Source organism: Etheostoma spectabile, chromosome 1, assembly GCF_008692095.1.
Source record: "Etheostoma spectabile isolate EspeVRDwgs_2016 chromosome 1, UIUC_Espe_1.0, whole genome shotgun sequence".
In the NCBI taxonomy this organism is placed as follows: Eukaryota; Metazoa; Chordata; class Actinopteri; order Perciformes; family Percidae; genus Etheostoma; species Etheostoma spectabile.
Genome location: NC_045733.1, coordinates 11,684,295 through 11,703,687, shown reverse-complemented (window position 1 = coordinate 11,703,687; position 19,393 = coordinate 11,684,295). Strand labels below are relative to the sequence as shown.

The window sequence follows — 19,393 nt, the reverse complement described above, 5'->3', positions numbered from 1 at the left end:
AAAGGCAGGAAAAATATGTGGGAGGTTCACTTTACTCCCTAGGATCCCACCCTTACCTGTGCAGGTGACAACATTGTGATCCCTCACTGGCTTCCCACCAACACACATTGCCAATGATGTATGCTTGCACAACAAAGAAGGACGTTCCTCCCTAGTACACTCAACTAACGATTCACTATTTTAAGTTGACAATGCAATTTTCTCAGGATTATTTTTAACAGTGAGCTGCAGACAAACGACTGAAAATATTCCTATATATTTATAAAACTTTGCAAAACGACAGATGTGTCCTCTTATCAAAAGTGCAACTGAAATTGTAGTTGATCTTAAATAACAATATTAAATACAATTGAATATGATTTTTAGAACAAATCCCACATTAAATTATAAATATCTCTTCCAATGATTAAACTAAGATGTAGTGATGTCTGAAGTCAAACAAGTGAAATCTACAGTAGATTTCTCCCTAGGCTGATAAAAAAAAACTCAAGTGATTGTATTCTTCACATATTTATTTATTTTTTGTCCAATTCACAGTGCATCATTACATTTCTCTTCCTAACGTTTCATGCTCAGTAATCATGGAATACTTCTATTATTATGTCCCACTAGACTCTTAATCCTAGTGTAAGCCAACCTCTATTTTTTTAACCTCCTTCTACTAAACATAATTTTGATTATTAAGCATGTCTGCTTTTTTGAAATGTATATGTCGTAGATATATTTATCACAGTGTAACACCAGCTCTTCTTTCTTCTTTTTGTTCTTTCAGTGCCAACAAAATGCAAAAGCAAGTGGAGGTCAGGATGGATGAGCCCCAAATGGAGCCCATTGTGGATGCTCCAGAGGGTTGGTGTAGCAGTTTTTGCGATAAAGTCATGAAGAACATGGTTCTCACTCTCACGATCCTGGGTACGTTTTTGGTCGGCCTACTTTCATTGACCATTTATCCATTTGCTACCCCCACTCAGAAGGGGGCTGGAGGCTTTCCCGGCATACATTGAATAATCAACCCACCCACACATATTGCAAAAACAGACAAACATCATAAAACTTCACTCAGGAACGCCCCCAGTCTCCAAACCCAGGACCTTCTTGCTGAGAGGCAATAGTGCCCTGCATGAAGCCAAAACCTTTTACTCAATAGTATTTGATAAACTACTATTTCTAGTCACTGTTCCATTATCTTTTACTGTGACTGTTATTGCCACTATTCATCACACCCCCAACTGGCCCCGTCAGACACCACCTACCAAGAGCCTGGGTCTGTTCCAGGTTTCTCCCTAAAAGGAGTTTTTCCTCGCCTCTGTCGCACTAAATTCTTGCTCTTGGGGGAATTACTGGAACTGTTGGGTCCTTACCTTGGGTAAATTATACAGTGTGGTCACAAGTGTCTTGAGATAACTCTTGTTGAATTGATACTATAAATAAATTTGAATTGAATTGAATTATGAAAATGAGTCACAGCTTCTGTCTTTATGTTAAATGCATTTTTAAAGAAAGGGAGTTGTAGGATATTCTCTCTCTTGGTTCATAATACATTTAAATCCCACTGTGATACATGGAAGTGCTGTACTTTAATATTTCATATCAATGTACCAGAAGCAAACTAAACAAGGGAAAGGTTGTCTTCAGTATTGTTTTTTTCTACATCTGTTGACAGAAGCTATATTTACGTGGTGTCATTTATTATTTAAAAGGTGAAACATAATTGCCTCATGAAGATAAAAGTTATATGCCTTATACATGGATTGCAGTATGTGTAGGTGACGTATGGCACTGTGACTCTCAGATGAGTTAGATGTATAGTTAGTATCTCATGGCTCAGAGTCCCCTGTCTTTGTGTTTGATTTGTGTTTTTTTGCCTGCTCAGGTGTGTTTCTGGGTTCCATTGCTGGAATGCTGCTGCGGCACATATCGCCTCTCCCTCCAGATGTTATTATGATTATCGCTTTCCCTGGAGAGATCCTGATGAGGATGCTGAAGATGCTCATATTGCCTCTTGTTGTTTCCAGTCTGGTCACAGGTGGGTGGAGTACTTCAGCTGCTGAAACTGTTCCCTCCAGTTTGCTGACGTCAGTCATAAAATGAGGTTGCATGATGCGACTTGTTACTACCTGACAGTGGGGAGAGTGGGCAGTTTTTTTTTTTTTTTAGCATTTTGTGTATAACCAAAAGTGTGGAAGATGGGAGCCACAGTTCTTTTGCACACAGATCTTATTGTTTTTCTCCACACTTTCAACTATTTTTATTATGCTTCCCAGCTGTGTTCATGTACATCTAGATTACTGTAGACATGTTTTAACAAATTTGATTTTGTTGTTGTATGTTTTTTGACTGAATACCTGTGGTCATAACTCCAAACATCAAATCATGCAGGAGAGATTGTGCAACTTTGTTTTGATTGAACTCTGCCCCTTAGATTAAATATTGTCTATTGACAATGCAGTGTATGGACACATTTACAATTTTGTCTCTGCACAACCTTGAGAGCGCACCTAATGTCTAGTAGGCCGTCTTTACCAAAGTCAGTTACCCTCTGTAAACAATTCATGTTTTAAACAGGAGGAATTGGACTGTGGCTTCAGCCCTAAATGTTTTCTCAAAAGCCCCGCAACTTTCAGGTTTTAAAAATAGCTTCATTTGTGAATGTCATTTCCCTTCAGTGTCTTTGACTGGAACGGCAAATCAATGCAGAAAATGTTCTATTACTGGCAAAATATCACCATTCATTCTTTGAACACTAGGAAAAACGTCTAAGATTGGTAATGCTGTTTAACGCACATTCCTATCTTATCGATCTTAGGAACCTTAAAAATAGTATCATCAGACAGTGTATGTGTCTTTTAAGATTTTGTAGTGTTCTGGTCGCAGAATGATAAGGACAGTTAGAAAAAACATTAGATACAAAACAGGATCATTATTTTTCTTGGCAAATGTCATGGTTTTCATAAATGACATTTAGATTTTGTAGGCATTTTATTATCAAATGGTTTACTGCCGTTAATGGAGCATAACCCCAGACCCACTGAGCCGTCTCACTTTGAAACCAAGTCTTGAAATTGTGGGTTATAGAATTAGTTGTTCCAATGTATTTGCACGATATGTCTTCACAGCAAGAACAGTAAGTAAGTAAATAACAGTAACACTTGTCTAAATGAGGTAAACCTTATGTGTGGAGGCTTCACTGTTCAAATGCTGTAAACTGGTCTGACTGGAAGGACATTAGTAAGTTTGCAGTATGGTGAGGGGAGCTGGTCAACTAAATTTTGATGTTTAACCAAAGTTACTTCATAACCACAGTTTAGATTTAATATGTATAAATGCAAAGATTATAAGTGTATTGACTCAAACAAAATCTAACTTTATCACTATCTGTCAAAGAGAGGAAATGCGTCTTTATTTAATGGACACTTACTTTATTTTCCTGTAAAACATACTATGCCAACAGGTCTAGCCGGTTTGGATGCCAAATCCAGCGGCCGCTTAGGCACCAGGGCCATGGTGTACTACATGTCGACGACGGTGATCGCAGCCGTCCTGGGAGTGATCCTGGTGCTGCTCATCCATCCTGGTAACCCCAAGCTGAAGGCTAATCTTGGACACGGAAAAAAGAACGACGAGGTGTCCAGCGTGGACGCATTCTTTGATCTCATCCGAAATCTTTTCCCAGAGAACTTGGTGCAGGCCTGCTTTCAGCAGGTAGGAGTCTCACCCACCACATAACCTCTGCTTCATATGTCAGTCGCTCCAACTGTTTGTTCTTTTCTTTCCTTCTTGTCCAGATCCAAACAGTAATCACCAAAGTTCCAGTGCCCACTAACAGAACTAAAGCACCTCCACAATTCACAGTTAAAAGGTCGCTTCAGTTCAAGGGTGGGATGAACGTCCTGGGTAGGTAAAAAGTCTAAAAAACACACCCACTAACGAACTGAAAAGAAATAGCAGCTGTTGAAGAAAAACTTTAATCCAACCAACATTGAGCCAAAATCAAAACCTCCTTTGTGGCTGTAATTCTTACCACTATATATCACTTAAGTACTTTTACTTTAAAGAATGAAATTTGAGTTTCCATACCATTAAAAACACATACCGAACAAATGAGTGATTCACTCTCATTCCATGCTATTAATTTTCTGTAACACTAATTCAACATCACTGCATTCTTACAGGTTTGATTGGATTTTTTGTCGCTTTTGGAGTTATTATGGGAAAAATGGGAGAAAAGGCCAAGCTGATGTTGGAGTTTTTCAATGTCCTGAATGAGATTGTAATGAGGCTTGTTGGCGCAATTATGTGGTAAGTGTTGTCCACTACCGGCATTGCTCCATTCAATGACACTGCCAAATCATTCCCGCTGGTTTTTGCTTCCACAAAAATGATATTTACATAGACTACAGCTAACGTTAACTATGTATCAATATATTCAAAATACTAATGATATACCTGCAGACATACACGTAAATTACATCATAATCCTAATATTAATCACAAAGATATCCTGTGTCCATCTTTAGGTACTCCCCTGTTGGTATTGCCTGCCTCATCTGTGGAAAGATCATCTCCATTGCAGACTTGGAAGTGGTTGCGAGGCAGCTGGGGATGTACATGGTAACTGTGATAGTGGGTCTCATCATCCATGGAGGCATCTTCCTTCCGCTGATATATTTTGTGATAGTAAGACAAAACCCCTTCACTTTCTTCATGGGAATATTCCAAGCTTGGGTCACGGCACTTGGAACAGCGTCCAGGTATGAGGGATTTCTGTTTCCGTTCTTCTTTTCCATTCTAGGATTCAGACTGTCTAACCTGAGACGTAGGACTCTAATTCCAGTTTCCTCGCCAGTGGGCTGCATGCTTTTGTGAATACTTTAATTTTCCTCCTTCTCCATGGGTTCTGTGTATGTTCTTACATAGCAAAAGTAACCTTTATTTCAAATGGTAACGATAATGTAATCTTGCCACCAATGGCTTCTATCTTTGCCATGTGGGATAACCTTCCTGTACTTAATGTTTTATAAATGCACTCTTTGACTCAGAGGTGAGCTCAGTCCACTAATGTTCCGCCCTGCTCACTGCTCAGCCATCAGCAAGAAACTTATTATCACGCAATGACAACAAAAAAACTGCTGAGTCACAACTGCTGTATTCTCTGTGAGAACTATTAAAATCTCACAACTTTTAGTTTTTTTCATGAAGTGAAACTCGCAAAAAGCTTTGCATAGTCAAATGCAATAATTAATTAATCATACTTGTTCAGAGGGGATTGATGTCTGAATGAAAAGAACAATAGTGTTATTAATTTTAAAAACTATTGGAACATCAAGGGTGACCCAGTCTGATTAATTATCAAAAGAACATCTATAATTTGTAAAGAAGTCCCCTTTTCTGCAAGTTTTTAGTGCCAAATAGGGTGCCGAGACCTAACAAAGCAATTCTTCCTGTTTTATTTGCAACAGTGCCGGTACCTTGCCTGTCACGTTCCGATGCCTAGAGGATAACCTGGGCATTGACAAGAGAGTAACACGCTTTGTCCTCCCAGTGGGTGCCACCATCAACATGGACGGCACGGCGCTTTATGAGGCTGTGGCTGCCATCTTCATCGCTCAGATGAATGGGATCAACCTCGACTGGGGCCAGATTGTTACTGTCAGGTGAGAATGTGGCTATGGATGCAGATATGACAACACATTTGCAAGGTAATCTTTTGGTAATAAATTAGCCAAATTATCCATCAAATCTGCCTGAGCAAAGGAATGAAAGTAACACTAATTAAAATATTATATTCTTCTGTAAATACTAACAAATCCTCCAAACCATACACTCTAATACAACCCACCAAAGTGTTTGATAAATTATCGCACCTAGTGGTGGCAGGGAATCCTAAACCAGAGAACATGTTAAGGTTGTGAAACAACTGCATTTTGGTTAGTAGCCAAAAACTACGTAGTTAAGTTGTTTGGTTTCAAGTTGTTACGTTACTTCATCTCCGGTCACACCACAGAATGTGGCGTAGTTCCTTTTGTTCCCTTAAATTAAAAAAAAAATTGTCGTTTACTCTTATTTTCAAACAGGACATGATCCCCGGTCTCCTGGGTAAAAGTCCAGTGTTTGTTGACCCATCAACCATCCCAATGTGCGTCGTACACTCCGTCACCTTACTTCCTGCTTTGCTCCCGACATATTTACCGCTGCTGCTAGAGGAATCTGCCACTATTAACGTAAACGTGAGTGGTACTTACTGCTGGAACGAACAACTTGTGGGCGTTTTTCACGGGAGGACAGTATTGTAAATACTGGTGAAACATGCGTGGGCCTACATTGAACTTTTTTTAAATACAATAAACCTCGTTTACATTTTTAGTTTATTTCACATAAAGAAGACTAAACTATAGTTTTGGAGTTATAGCACCATTGTGGATACATATGCGTACATGTATGTATTAAAAGATCATTGCCTTGATTATCATTAGGCACCACGGACTCATACTTTGATGGAAAAGTCCTTTCAAAATTTGTTCACTGAATCACAGGAACTGCATGAATGTTGCATCCTTGCCGCCTGTGGTTTAACCTCCTGCTGAGAGTTTGAATTTACTTCCTATTTAGTATGACAGCCACGCTGGCCAGTGTTGGAGCAGCCAGTATCCCCAGTGCTGGACTTGTGACCATGCTTCTGATCCTCACAGCGGTGGGTCTGCCCACTCAGGACATCAGCCTCCTGGTTGCTGTCGACTGGCTGCTGTAGGTTCAACATCAACACAAATACTAATACTGAAAACATACAGACACGTACCAACACCATCCAAGGGTTTCTTATTGTCAGATGTGTTGAAGTAACCAAAGTGAGATAATTTCTGAATATAGCATTTTCAAACAATGTTGACTAGCCCTGAATACGACCAAATTAATATTTTCTTTCTTTTGTTTTTATTTCAAGAAAACAAGGACAATGAGAATGTTCACTGGGTTTCTAAAGCATAGCCAGTAACCATGGCAGCTTAAAATAATAACTGAATAATAATAACTCTGCCCTTTATATTGTGAGAATTTTTCCCAACAATCCGTTAAACTCTGAGCAAAACACTTCTAGTGACAGCTTGTTTTGTGTTGCTTTACAGTCTTAATGATGTAAATGGCATTCAAAATAAACCCACCACCTTTTTTTTGTTTGTTACCATATTAACAACCTTTCACTTTTCAATGAGGCATATACTGGATATATTTAATTTTTCATTTCAGGGTAATTTCTTTACCTACTTACCAGAGCAACACATGGTTTGTACAGTTAATCCACGAGCAGCCAAAGTAGCATCAAACCAGCTTCTTGACTTTTATTTCAATGTGCAGTTTTTTACCGGTCTCTAACATAAGTTTTGAGGATGTAAAAATCTCAGGCTTCGATAACTTTTCTGTAGAAGTAGAAGTTTTAGCCTCCATACGCCCACTCAATCAGAAGCATACCTAACAAGATGGACTTAAAGTTAAAACAATTTCATTCTTTCATTAATCATTTCAATCACGTCTTTCACACCACTTTCCTCTTCAACATACAGGGATCGTTTCCGTACCTCAGTTAATGTGGTTGGCGACTCCTACGGAGCAGGTATCGTGTACCACCTTTCCAAGCACGAGCTGGACTCCTTCGACCAGCAGGCCCGGATCGATGAACTTGAGATGACAAAGACACAATCCTTCTATGAAAATAACAGCAACCAGAATGTTTACACTAACCACAACTCAATCTTGATAGACGGCTGCAAGGTACATTTCACGTTAACGGACATAGAGACTTGTATGTAGAGAATCCTACCCCACTCTGTCTGTGTGTTCGTCTTTCTTTTCCTTGTGTTTGTGTTTCTTTTCTATGTGACTTTTTTATATATGTATATGTTTCTATGTGATTGTGAATAGAAAATGGCATATTTTTTTAAAAGGGGTGAAAAGCAAAATAAATATTTCTATATTTATTTATTCACCGGTTACTTATATGAAAAAGCAGTTTTTGTGGTACCAGGTTCAACAAAAGCAAAGTTTGTTCTTTTTTTTTTAATATACTTTTGGTTTTCAGCATCTTCAAAAACTCTGTTTTACTCTTATGAAATCCAAATGAAAGTGTTTAATTTTAAGCCGCAACCCTTCCTAATGTGTTTTCTTGTACACAATTATATTTGACTTGTATTTTGTTGTGGTATGTTTTGATTTTATTAAGAAACTGTTTGGTTTTTTTTCTACCTAATTGGACATGTATTTGTGGCAGCCCTGACCAAATTACAGTTTTCAATCATTGGCCATCTTTTGAGAGTTTTTGTAGCCAGTGGTATACATAAAGACTGCTGTTTCACTATGTTTCATCCAAATGATGCATACATTCCTGAAATGCCAAAGATCCTCTCCTATCCACATTGTAGTTAAGAAACGAGCAAAAGTATTTTAATTTCTAGTAGTAGAATTTTGTTGATATTTCATTGTCTGTGTAATGTCGCTTTTGCATGCTCATGCGAAAGTTGCATTTGGATTATTAATGACTGACTACTGGAATTCGTTTGGGCAGAGAATCCATCAAATACATGGCCAACTCTGAACTATAACTATCCTTGTTCTCATATTATCTTGTAATGGACCAACCACATCAGCAGCATCACTGTATCATTGTATCAGTGTATGTAGATGACATGTATTTCAGTGGTGGGGATTAACACATTAATTCTGCCCCAAAGTCAATTGCCTGAATGTAATGACCCAATGGCTTCTCTGCTCCCAACCGTTGACAGTTTATCAATGACAGTGCCTTGGCCCCATAGTTAGATGATCTCGATAATTGCTTACAGGTCACCATGGGCAAAAATGGCAACACAGCAGGGTTCTCTCTTGTTGAGGAAGGACCATGGAAATGCGAGTGAAGCAGATCCAGTGCTAATGCGCCTTACCCTGAGTTCCAACAGCTTTTACTTTCTGCCGACACAACTATAAAAATCAACAACAAAACATCGAAGAGTGAAGAGTCGGACACCCAACCCATCTGGGTAGCTACTGGAGCAGACTACAGATCACTCCCCAAGTTGTATTAGATCTTGCATTTGCACTAACTTGACACTAACTGTAATGAACTGGTGCATTTCATGCACTTTGAAGAATAAATCGTTCAGTTGACTACACTCAGGGCCTTACTTGGTGCTGCTGCAAGCTTCCTGTTCTGTCAACGAGAACAACAACTCTTCAACCTTGTGCAACATCTCATTTTTTTTTGTATTGAAGCATTTTGTAGCTTAAAGGGCAGAGAGATGATGTGTGGATGATGGCCTTGGCAGTTACATTTAAAACAAGGACCAAGTAAGAGAAGATGTAAAGGTTGGTGTTAATGAGTCAGAACAAATGATACAGATCAGATTTCATTACTGAATGCTTTGTGACTATCAATGTGTATTTGTGTATTTCAGTATTCTGTGATGTTCTGTGTTCTTAGAAAAAGCCCATAAACACTGGACCAAAGGTTCAAAATAATGCAAACTGGGTTAATGAAAACAGAACAGAGCTTCCTGTCGCATTATGATGTACGTGATGGTTAAACACTAAGTTACCTTTGACTGTTTGTCTTATGGGATTACATCTTGATGTCACACACACCTGACCAAGCCTAAGAAGCAAAGCTTAGGACTTAGAACATAAGAGCAGAGGGTGTGACCTCTAAATGTTGCAACCGACAGTACAGGGTGTGTGGCTGAGAGCTGTAAGGCAGAAAATAGAGTATGTGAAGGGTGCCCCCGCAGTTATTTATTACGATGTTTTTGTATGCATGTTCTTTATGTGTGAAGCACTGAGTTTCTGTTTGTAGTCAAAACGTATGCCTGTGTACTGGGATTTCTGTGTGCTCATGTGTGTTCCTGAGAGGAAGAGAAGGATTAACAGGGAAGAACACTGGAAGTTCAACAAGAGAGAAAAACAGGGTGGGCGTCTCAAACTCTCAGCAGGCTATAGTGCATTGCTCTGTGTTTTCTTTCAAACTGTTTATTTCTTTGCTATATTGACAACCTTGCCTTGACGATGTCAACTGCAGAGTGCAGTCAGTGTGATGACTAACACATTTCCGGATAAAAGTTACCACTATTCATTTCAATAGAATATTGGGACTCACATTTTAGTAGAAGAAGTAAATATTCTCCACCTACCAGCTTTACTACACTCAAAGCGAGGATGGCTGGGCCTTCCTCACGAGATATCACATAGATTTTGCGCAATGTAGTTTTTACACCGCGGATTTACATAGGAATAAAAAGCTTGTAATTACATGTATGAGTTAATTAGATGTGACGTCTGTTTAGAAAGTGCAAACTAAATTCTGCCTCCAGCACTCACATGAATCTGAAGCCGTGACAACAAGGTCATTGGATGTTGGCTGAACATGTTGTTGAGTTTATCTCCACGTAGCAACCAATCAGTAGTTTAGTGTAGTTCAAACCAAGGTTAAAACAGGTAATTGGTTTCTTTTTTTCATATAAGCGACGGCTAATCTATTCATGTTTAAAGTGCCTCCTTGCACTTTGTGTATATACTCTCCTTAGATAAAGTGTATAATGTATAGGATTTGACATATTATGTCATCTATCAGACTTGTTTTTGCTATGCTAAAGGTTTCTATAAAGACTATAACTATATGAATGTATGCAATAGTGTTAGTACAATATTAACTTTCCTTTCATGGGCCACTCGTCCCAATAGGATGTGAATTTAGGGTTATTTATTTACATATGATGCATTCAAGTGATCTGTTTTTAAAGAAACAAATTTCTGTCAAGGAAGAAAGTCCTTTTATTTCTCCCCTCTTTGCTGAGTGAATGTGGTTACTGATTAAGGGTTATGAGCACATTATGGCAGTTGTGTGCAAGCCATCCAGTGTTTGGCTCAAGCACCCCCTTCCTCTAAAATGGAGTCTTGCTCAATTATCAGCATACCCAGATTCATGTCAAAAATCTGTTATCTACTAATTTATCACATCACTTTTCCATCTATTGCATTTGTTGTTGGGCCTTGATCTTAAAACGAATATGTTCTCAACGACTGGCCTAGTGAAGCAGGTGTTTTCTATGAGCAGGTGAAAGTGTACAATCTTTAGATAAAACATATATTTTCTATCTTTCTTTTTGATTTCATGCACATATCGGTCCAAGAATGTATTGAATGTTGTCCTTGTGTCTGTTCCTTGTGATGCAGAACGTCTTTTGACTTTGACTAAATGCAAGCAGGATTGAACGCACTTGTACCAAATTAACTATAACAGAGCACAAACAATATTCAACAGGCAAATGGACTGAACGTGTGTCAATGTTTAACTACTTGTGTGTACATATTAATGGAGCAAATAAATGTTTATTGACGAGTTGCCATTGTGTTTATTTCTCGGATGATGGCAAGTGGGATACAACATACAATAACTGCATTCTACAAGTGCTGTGTAGGCTGTCAAAAGATGATAATGAGTTAGTGGGCTGAGCACTGTTTAGTGCTTCTAATTTAGTTTTTTTTTTATTTAAGTTTTTTTTATTACTGAATGTGGGCTAAAGAGTAGCTTCATATAAGTTACAATCGACAACATAGTTATCAATAATGTTTTTACAAAGTGATTTAAATACAACAGACACCTTAAAACCACATATCTAGACTGCACACAGAATCATGTGTCCACTTAGAGTTAAAAAAAAAGACATTCATTATTTACAATAATAAAAAAAAGAATAAAACGCTGTGAGATTTAGTTTGAAATAAATGACATTTGTGATTCTTACCCAACCAGTTTTGTATTTAACACTTAATACAATAGTAGATAATACATTTATCCAAAATATCAGTTTCAAAGTAAAGATACTTTAGGAGTTCTTGAAATTCAGCCGGAAAAGCCGGACCATGATTGTGGTTCACACTGGGCTCAGAGTTAAAGTCCACAGAAAGCGTCCCCAACAGTTTTGTTCCTCTGATCAAAACCATTTGCTTCCAACACAATCTTCAGGTTCTGTGATGAGTCTCAAAGCCTCCAGAGGGTCTGTTTCTGAACCTCATTGTGATGAATATTTCTCTGGAATCTCATCCAGGGGGATGACTGTGTAATCTCCCACCTTTTGATTTACCATGAGCTTGTCTTTGTGCAGGAATGTCTCCATCTCTAGCTCCCTCTGCTGGTTTGAGTTAGTTTTGGTCTCGATCTGAGATACCTGGCGTGGTCCTCTCCATCTACGCAAAAAAAGGAACAATGAGCATTTAATTCTACATTACAAAAAGTATCAGTCAAAAGTAGTGTTCTTTTTTTCCTCATTTAAAAGTCTTACTTGTCTCTGGTAGCAATGGCAACAAAGACCATTACCAGTGCTGCAAAACCAACCATAAAAGCTAGGATCACGAGCCAACCTGGAGATATGAGAGGGTAAAAGTTAATAAGATGGACGGTCTAAAGCCAGAGTTTAATCATGCTGATATTTGGTTTATTAAATGTTTTTTTTCCTCTAGACTCACCCGGCGTACTGTGTTCTTTGGTCTTGGGTGCCAGAACATTGTCACGGTATTCCACTTTGTGTGGTTTTTGAACTGAGAACAGATATATAGAGGCTTAAGATCTTTTATAGGCAACCAATAAAGACATTATGATAGTGAGTGAAGCCTTTATCAAACTAAATAACTATTGGGACATGTATAGCATATTACCATCTTTGAGTGTTGCATGCACCACAGCTCTTAGTGTTTCTCCAGTACTGGTTGACACTGTACTGAACTCCATTCCTGATCCTTCACTCCTGGCAAACGTTACAAGAGCCTTTGGTCGGATAAAAGCTGCCTTGGAGGTTGATGATGCAGTGCTAGCGTCTCTGTTGGACCTAGACGTCGTAATGGAGGTTGTAGTAGAGTACTTGCCAAGCATTTCTCCATCTCCAGACCCTAAGTCGGAGCTCTGAGTGCTCAGGAAGTCAAAGGTGGAAACAGCGGGGTAAATAGTTTGAGAGACTGAGATGTGGTCTGGGGTGACGCTTGACTGGGCTTTACTTGGCACTGATGAAGAGGTAAAGCTAGACTGATGGCTTTGGCTGGTGGATGGATCTGGACTTGAGTGGACATTGTCCCTTGGCAACACTGTGAAGGCAGAGCTCTGAACATGTAAAACACTCGGAGTTGTGGTTGCAAACTGGAGGAACGTGGATGTCTTTTCGTTGGTGTCGCCCATAGCACTGCCTTCAATCATGTCCCTCTCTTTGGAGTCAGAGGACGGCTGCTGGGTGACACCTTCAAGGTTGTGTTTCTTCTGGGTGATTTAGTTGTGAGCAACATGAGGAAATAGGGTTCAACAAGGAAACCTTCTGTCACAGCCTCTTTGAAAACATCATCCCCATCTTTGGTGGGGATCTGGGTTACAGCTAGAACAAGGAGAGACACAAAAATCCACAGGTCACTGAGTGTTTAGTACCAACCCTGACATGAGCCTTTTTGATGTATTACTAGATCATCCCACAGAGCTTAAGTGCTTCCATTCAAATTCTTGTATACACTTGTGTTGAGTTCTTCTTAGATGAGGTGTCTTAAGAGAAAGTAATGATTAACGTGGGTGACTAATGGTTTATGAGTAGTTCACAAAGGAGAGGCAACCTCATCAAAGCCTCAGGTTAACAGCATACAACAATTTTGACACACCCGGTCCAAAAAAGTAACCAATGGTATTTTGCCCTAGTTAAAGGAGAATTCCGGTCGATTTCAACAAGTAGCTCTGTTTTTTAGATATTTGCAGTGCTTTCAGTAGACGGCTGGATCTGTCCACGTTTTTCCTGTGACTGACAGATCCGAAGTTGGAATAAAAGCAAGAAAACATTGACAAACGTAGCCTATAGTTGCCCATCCTACATGCGCAGGCTCGAGACAACTTGAGCAAGTGCTGCTCAGAGCTCAGAAATGTTTTAGAATGCCATATTTAACGATGCTAAAATTACTTATTTCTTACATGGAGTCTGGTGGGTTTCATTTTGCAGACTTTTGTTTAAAAAAAAGGATTTTAATCTTTAACAGAAAGGTCAACCTCCTTAGAAATCCTTTCAACTATGCTGTAAGACACTTATATATTAATCTGAGTTTGTCATTAGCAAAACAAGCTCTTTTATGAACGTAAATACAAGCTGGACAATTGTCCTATTAACATACATTGTAGCTTGTTTTGCCTCTGCCGACTGCAGCGATCTCGTTTAATACTGGATCAATGGAAAATATGTCCTCAGTAGTTTTATTGTCTCTGATACTCAATGAGCTGTTGCAGAAACAAGCCCAGCCTGAAGCAATAAAGCAAAAGCTGTAAGATAAATGTAGTTCAGTAAACATTACAACAATCCTCTCTGAGGTGTAGTGGAGTACAAGTATGAAGAAGCAGCAAGGGTGATTCTACACCCATTACTCTCTGTGAAATATCACAAACTATTCACTCAACACATGCATAGGTACAAGAAGCGGTTCCTGAGTAATCTGGTTTTGAAATTGCAACAAAATGTCTACATGCTTTCCAAAATTATAATATATTCTCATGTAAACTATATATGTCAGCAAAGACATTTTAGTAAATTGCTTAGCCAGTGTATCCCACCATAATGGTTATTGTATTGCCAGATTCCAGACAATCCAACTTCTTTAAATATATCCCACTTACATATTTGAATTTATATAACTGGTATGCTTCCAAGTGAATTAATGCAAAAATGGGCAGATCCAATAGTTTTAATTTTCAGAGTACCCGCCTTCAAGGAAGATAACACTTGTCATTGGAGAGTGGAAAGTCTCTCTGTAGCCTACAAATGGAATGTACAAGAGTCTGGTAGGACCAGGTTAATGGACCAGAGTCTGGTAGGACTAGGCTGATGGACCAGAGTCTGGTAGGACCAGGTTAATGGACCAGAGTCTGGTAGGACCGGGCTAATTTACCAGATTCTGGTGGGACCAGGCTACCAGATTGATGCATTTAAACATTAAAGGTGGTCCAAGCAATGTCACACGTGTTTTAGGCTACAACATTTGTTGTCACATACAGCAAACATCGCCTCACTATCTACTAGCTGCCTGTCCCCAGAACACACTGTAAAAAAGCAGTCTCTGTAGACAGTCCGGGGTCTACAAACGGCAACAAAAATAAACTGCTCCCACCTTTACCACAAAGTACACACAGACAGTATTCTAGCCAATAAGGGCATATTAGTCTTATTTTTGTTTGAAAATAATGTCAACAAGAATTAACATCATCCAACATTGCTTAGAGCACCTTTAAAATAGACACTTTTCTTACAGGGGAGCATGCACATGGACCCCCCTAGGGGGACTTGTGCCCCAGTGCAGCTCTAGGTCTAGTAATCCCCCTGGGGCAGTGTCCTTGTTTTAAGTTTTGCAAAGATATGAACATTACCTGTTTTGGAGGTATTAACGCTTCTGAGCTGAAAATTTCCCCAGATTTTGTCTGAGAAATCTGTTCATCTTACAATACTAAGGACATAACAATGGCAAATTGTTTTTTTTTGTGTGGAAAAATTAAATTTTGCAATATTGTGTTGTATGAGTTTGACAATCGACTAGTGTGGACTAGGAAATAAACAGAGGTATGGAATAACACCTGTTATGCCTTTCTGTCACATCTACAGCAGTCAGATGCACTTTGTTCATTTGGAAGGAATCGCTGCACATGGGCAGGAACTTTTAATGACATTTTGAAAATGTTAAGAGGCTAAAAACACGTTTATAACTTGCCCTGTTTAAGCCTGTTGGGTGCTAACTCTAGAAGGAGGATAACATGGTGTAGGCAGCACCGATTGGTTTGTTTTTTCTCTCTACTGACAACACTCCAAATGTACAAACAACAGAGCTACGTGTTGGAATTGACCAGAATTCTCCTTTAAGTTGGAAGGAAGCCATTGTCACGTTTGTGTGCTGTTAAGAAAGCAGGAGCAACAGGACAAATTAGGCAATGTACTGTATGATTAATGAAAATATTCATTGTTGATTTGTTATATTTCATTGCATACCATATCAGTGAATGCTATTTTACAGTTGGTAAGAACAATACAATACAGATTAACCCTGTGGTTTTCAATTCAATTACTAGCCAGGGCCCAAAGAGTAAACATGATTCAATATTTTATTTTAAAAAAGTAAAGAGTAAAGCATAGTAAAACAATATATATGCAAATTTGTGTGGCTTAACTTTGTTTATTTTTTTCATATCTATTCTCCCATTATTATTCACTTCATGACCCCTCTGATTTATGTTGGGCCCTTTTGGAGGGGGGACTCCCCTGTAGTTTGGGGCTAAGGTATAAAGTTATCATCTCAAGCAGCTACAGCAATAAAATGCTACTTATACATTGTTACAACAGTATTAACAATCTAATATAACGTATTTTTTAACAGAATAGATACTTTGATGTTTGCTACTATAAATACATTTACTAAAAATACTTCATTCATTCATTCTTTTAGCTCAGCACTTTTACCCTTGTGTTGTCTACCCGTTGACCATGTAACTTTGTTTTTCTAGGTCAAATATGTTTTGGAACGTTCTTGTCACTTTTTGTCACTTTAGTTGATTTTGTTTGCGTTTTTGACTTCTTCAACGTTTTTGAAGCATTTTCTGTCATTTGTCACTTTTTTCAACACCCTTTTATCTTTTTTTTTGGTCCAAATGCCACAACATTGAGTAAAACGCACATATTTAGTGAGAGTAGTGAACTGAGCATTTTGTGTGAAGAGCGTTGTATGGAACCACTGAGTTTTTGTTGACATTTTGGTTTAAAGAAACCTAATTTTCTGATGTAGAAACATTTTGAAAATGGGTCAAATTGATCTGAGGACAACAGGAGGGTTAAACACTTGACTTGTAATGGAGTATTTTTAAATTGTGATATTGTCAGTCAAATCAAACATTTCTACTCTCCATTTCTGCCCAGTCATGTTCAGCTCTGGTGTTCCCTATGGAGTTACCCATTTCCCCAAACTTGTGTAACAGCTATTTTCTGATCTTCGGTGTCCCCTTACTCCAGACTTAGACATTAATGCACTCCTGGAGCAGCTTGGAACATTTTACAAAGATCTCTGTGTGTAATCTGAGAGTGCCAGTGAAACCTGTGCACTGAAGATGAAATACTACTCTGGAATTCTTAGAGAAAGAGTTAGACCTGAAACATAAAGAGCATCTTGGCAGGGAGGAGAAGGCTGACACATGGGGTAAGAAAAAGGATACCATGGGATTTATTGAAATTTCAGAAGTCTGTATAACAGTATAATTTCTGTGTTTGTCAGATCCCAAACAAAACAACAAAACAATGACTATGCAAAAAGTCATGACTATGGCCTCCAAAGTTCTTAAGTGGAAGAATGTAATTTTGCCAAGTAATTTTATTGACCATATGTCACAGCTGAGGATATGCACACAAAATTGATTATTGTAATTTTCTAGTTTAACCCTCCTGTTTTGACCCATTTTCAAAAAGTTTCTATATCATATATTTGGGTTTCTTTCAACCAAATTTTCAAAACAAACAACGTGTCTGGTTCCCTACAACCGTTACTCTTCACAAGTTAATTAAAATATCAGTTCACTTCTTTGGGGTCTTTTATTCAATCTTATAGCATAAAAAACTAAACATTAAACTAACAGATGAAATACAAAGAACACTTTCACTTACTAATAACAGGTGTTGAGTGGACAACAGCGAGAAGTCCAAGAATAACCCCAAAAAGAAGATTCCTCATCATCATACCAGAAACTTGTGAAGGAGCCATAGAGTGAAGTTGAGTGTTAGCGAGTCGGAACTATTTGGAACACAGAACTGATAAAGCCTTTTATACCCAGCAGCAGGTAGGTGTTTCATCAGGACAACAATGACACTCACAGGAGGGCTGGCACACGTGTGCACACACCCTCTTCCCAACTACGTTGTACATGATAGGATGTCAGCCCACACACTTACTCATGCTTTTTTCTCCCTCTTTCCTCAAACACAACAGACACACACACTCAGTAAAATGAATAAGGAAGTTAATTGATTTTTAGATACTTGTTGCTGGAAGATGACAAACAATGGAATCAGTTATTTAGGAGTTTCTCAATCACATCAACTGTGAGTTCCATCATGCACCAGGGTGAGTTTAATCAATGACAAACCCTGGATCACTGCCAAACTCAGACAGCTCAGAATGTTGAAGGAAAATGTGCTGATCCAGCTTTCTAATTCAGATACACATAAAAACAGCAGTTAATGAATCAAGCTTCACAATTGCCACAGCGATTAAAGAAGCCGTAGCACCTTGTTCCTGTTGTAGGCATTTTAAAACGGTGACCAGAGGGCCAGAGAGCAAACTCCTAAGAAGTGGGTTGTTAGGGCAGTTGAAAATTTGTTGAGCCTTGCAGGAGACACGCTTACATTATTTATTTATTACATTACTCAGATGTTGTACAGTCTCTATTATGAATTGTTCCCATCTTTTTCACATTTCACTCCAAATGGAGCTTTTCTTTCCCACAGACACCACTTTCTCAACTGCCTGAAAACGGCTTGTCCAAACTCCTGTTTGAAATTCCTCAATTAGTCATGTCATTGATTGAGAAAGCATGTCCAGTTTTCCCAAACCTTCGTTTGCTGCTGTTAAGTTTGCTTATCCGTCCGTGAGTCACAGCTGGTTCGGGTTCAGATCATGGGAATCAGAACTACAATGCTGGGTCTAATGTTGCTGCCGTTCAAGTAGCCTAAGTCCTCAAGTAGCAGCTGGCTAGCAGCTAGCCACCAGCTTGTTGTGACCATGGTTTGTGACCATGGTCCCCGGTGCTGGCTCTGGTCCACCTGCGGAGCTGGCGTTCCCCGCAGTATGTTGCGTATGCGGGTAATGGTGGACCCAAATACAGAAGCAGGCGGACGTTTTACTGCTTGGGGGGGTAGCAATACCTTAGTCCGTAGGGAGTTGGGTTGGGAACCCAGTACAGACCAATGTCCCAGACGGACCAAAAGTACAGAGTGTGGACTGGTAGCTGGAGAGATGCCAGTTCGCCTCCTGGACGCTGCCAGGTGCTCTTGAGCAAGGCACCGTACCCCCCCATCCGCTCAGGAAACTGGTCCAGCACTGGCGGCCCACTTACTCTGACATCTCTCCATTTTGCATGAATAGGTCCTGAGCATGAGTGTGTGTATTGCAGGCCTGTATGTAGTGATTACTAACAAAACAGAGAGTAAATTGTAATTTCCCCAGTGGGGATCAATAAACAGTATATACATAAAATGATATATACATTTGTTTCATAAAAAGAACACAACTGAGTCCAGAAAGCTACACAGACACAAACTAATTCCAGAACCACAGAACAGGATCTCAAAAAACTGGAACTCAGAGACAGAAG

At 39.1% G+C, this 19,393-nt stretch overlaps 2 protein-coding genes and 1 long non-coding RNA gene across 5 annotated transcripts in view; 2 read left to right on the top strand and 1 right to left on the bottom strand.

Annotated features, from left to right (window-relative positions):
• The window catches only part of LOC116689638 (excitatory amino acid transporter 2), a 26,615-nt gene extending 15,241 nt beyond the window's left edge, over window positions 1–11,374 (top strand). For 2 of the 3 annotated variants that reach the window (XM_032516224.1, XM_032516217.1), the window contains exons 2-11: window positions 773–912; window positions 1,874–2,026; window positions 3,452–3,702; window positions 3,786–3,894; window positions 4,173–4,299; window positions 4,518–4,751; window positions 5,460–5,654; window positions 6,610–6,744; window positions 7,557–7,764; window positions 8,805–11,374. In XM_032516224.1, the coding sequence (XP_032372115.1) occupies window positions 783–912; window positions 1,874–2,026; window positions 3,452–3,702; window positions 3,786–3,894; window positions 4,173–4,299; window positions 4,518–4,751; window positions 5,460–5,654; window positions 6,610–6,744; window positions 7,557–7,764; window positions 8,805–8,903 (1,641 nt within the window). In that variant the 5' untranslated portion in view covers window positions 773–782 and the 3' untranslated portion in view covers window positions 8,904–11,374. The remainder of the gene's footprint in view (window positions 1–772; window positions 913–1,873; window positions 2,027–3,451; window positions 3,703–3,785; window positions 3,895–4,172; window positions 4,300–4,517; window positions 4,752–5,459; window positions 5,655–6,609; window positions 6,745–7,556; window positions 7,765–8,804) is intronic. The other variant, XM_032516229.1, reaches the window with a different exon arrangement.
• LOC116689674 (uncharacterized) overlaps window positions 1–19,393 on the top strand; it is a 22,063-nt gene extending 2,670 nt beyond the window's left edge. The window contains exons 2-3 of the long non-coding RNA XR_004332068.1: window positions 14,390–14,400; window positions 19,303–19,393. This is a non-coding gene — a long non-coding RNA (uncharacterized LOC116689674). The remainder of the gene's footprint in view (window positions 1–14,389; window positions 14,401–19,302) is intronic.
• LOC116689658 (uncharacterized) lies at window positions 11,548–17,863 on the bottom strand. Its single transcript, XM_032516239.1, has 5 exons — window positions 17,688–17,863; window positions 12,694–13,397; window positions 12,505–12,576; window positions 12,321–12,399; window positions 11,548–12,225 (listed from the first exon to the last, which is right to left on the bottom strand). Exons 2-5 carry the CDS (start codon window positions 13,223–13,225, stop codon window positions 12,051–12,053), a joined length of 858 nt encoding a protein of 285 aa, XP_032372130.1. The 5' UTR covers window positions 13,226–13,397; window positions 17,688–17,863; the 3' UTR covers window positions 11,548–12,050.

Excerpts from the sequence above, each read along its gene's own strand:
- LOC116689658 (XM_032516239.1), bottom strand. The coding sequence starts at position 13,225 with ATGATTGAAGGCAGTGCTATGGGCGACACCAACGAAAAGACATCCACG. Across the intron at positions 12,577-12,693 it reads GCATGCAACACTCAAAGATG|TTCAAAAACCACACAAAGTG; the intron begins GTAATATGCTAT and ends ATCTGTTCTCAG. Across the intron at positions 12,226-12,320 it reads GCCATTGCTACCAGAGACAA|ATGGAGAGGACCACGCCAGG; the intron begins GTAAGACTTTTA and ends TTTTTTGCGTAG.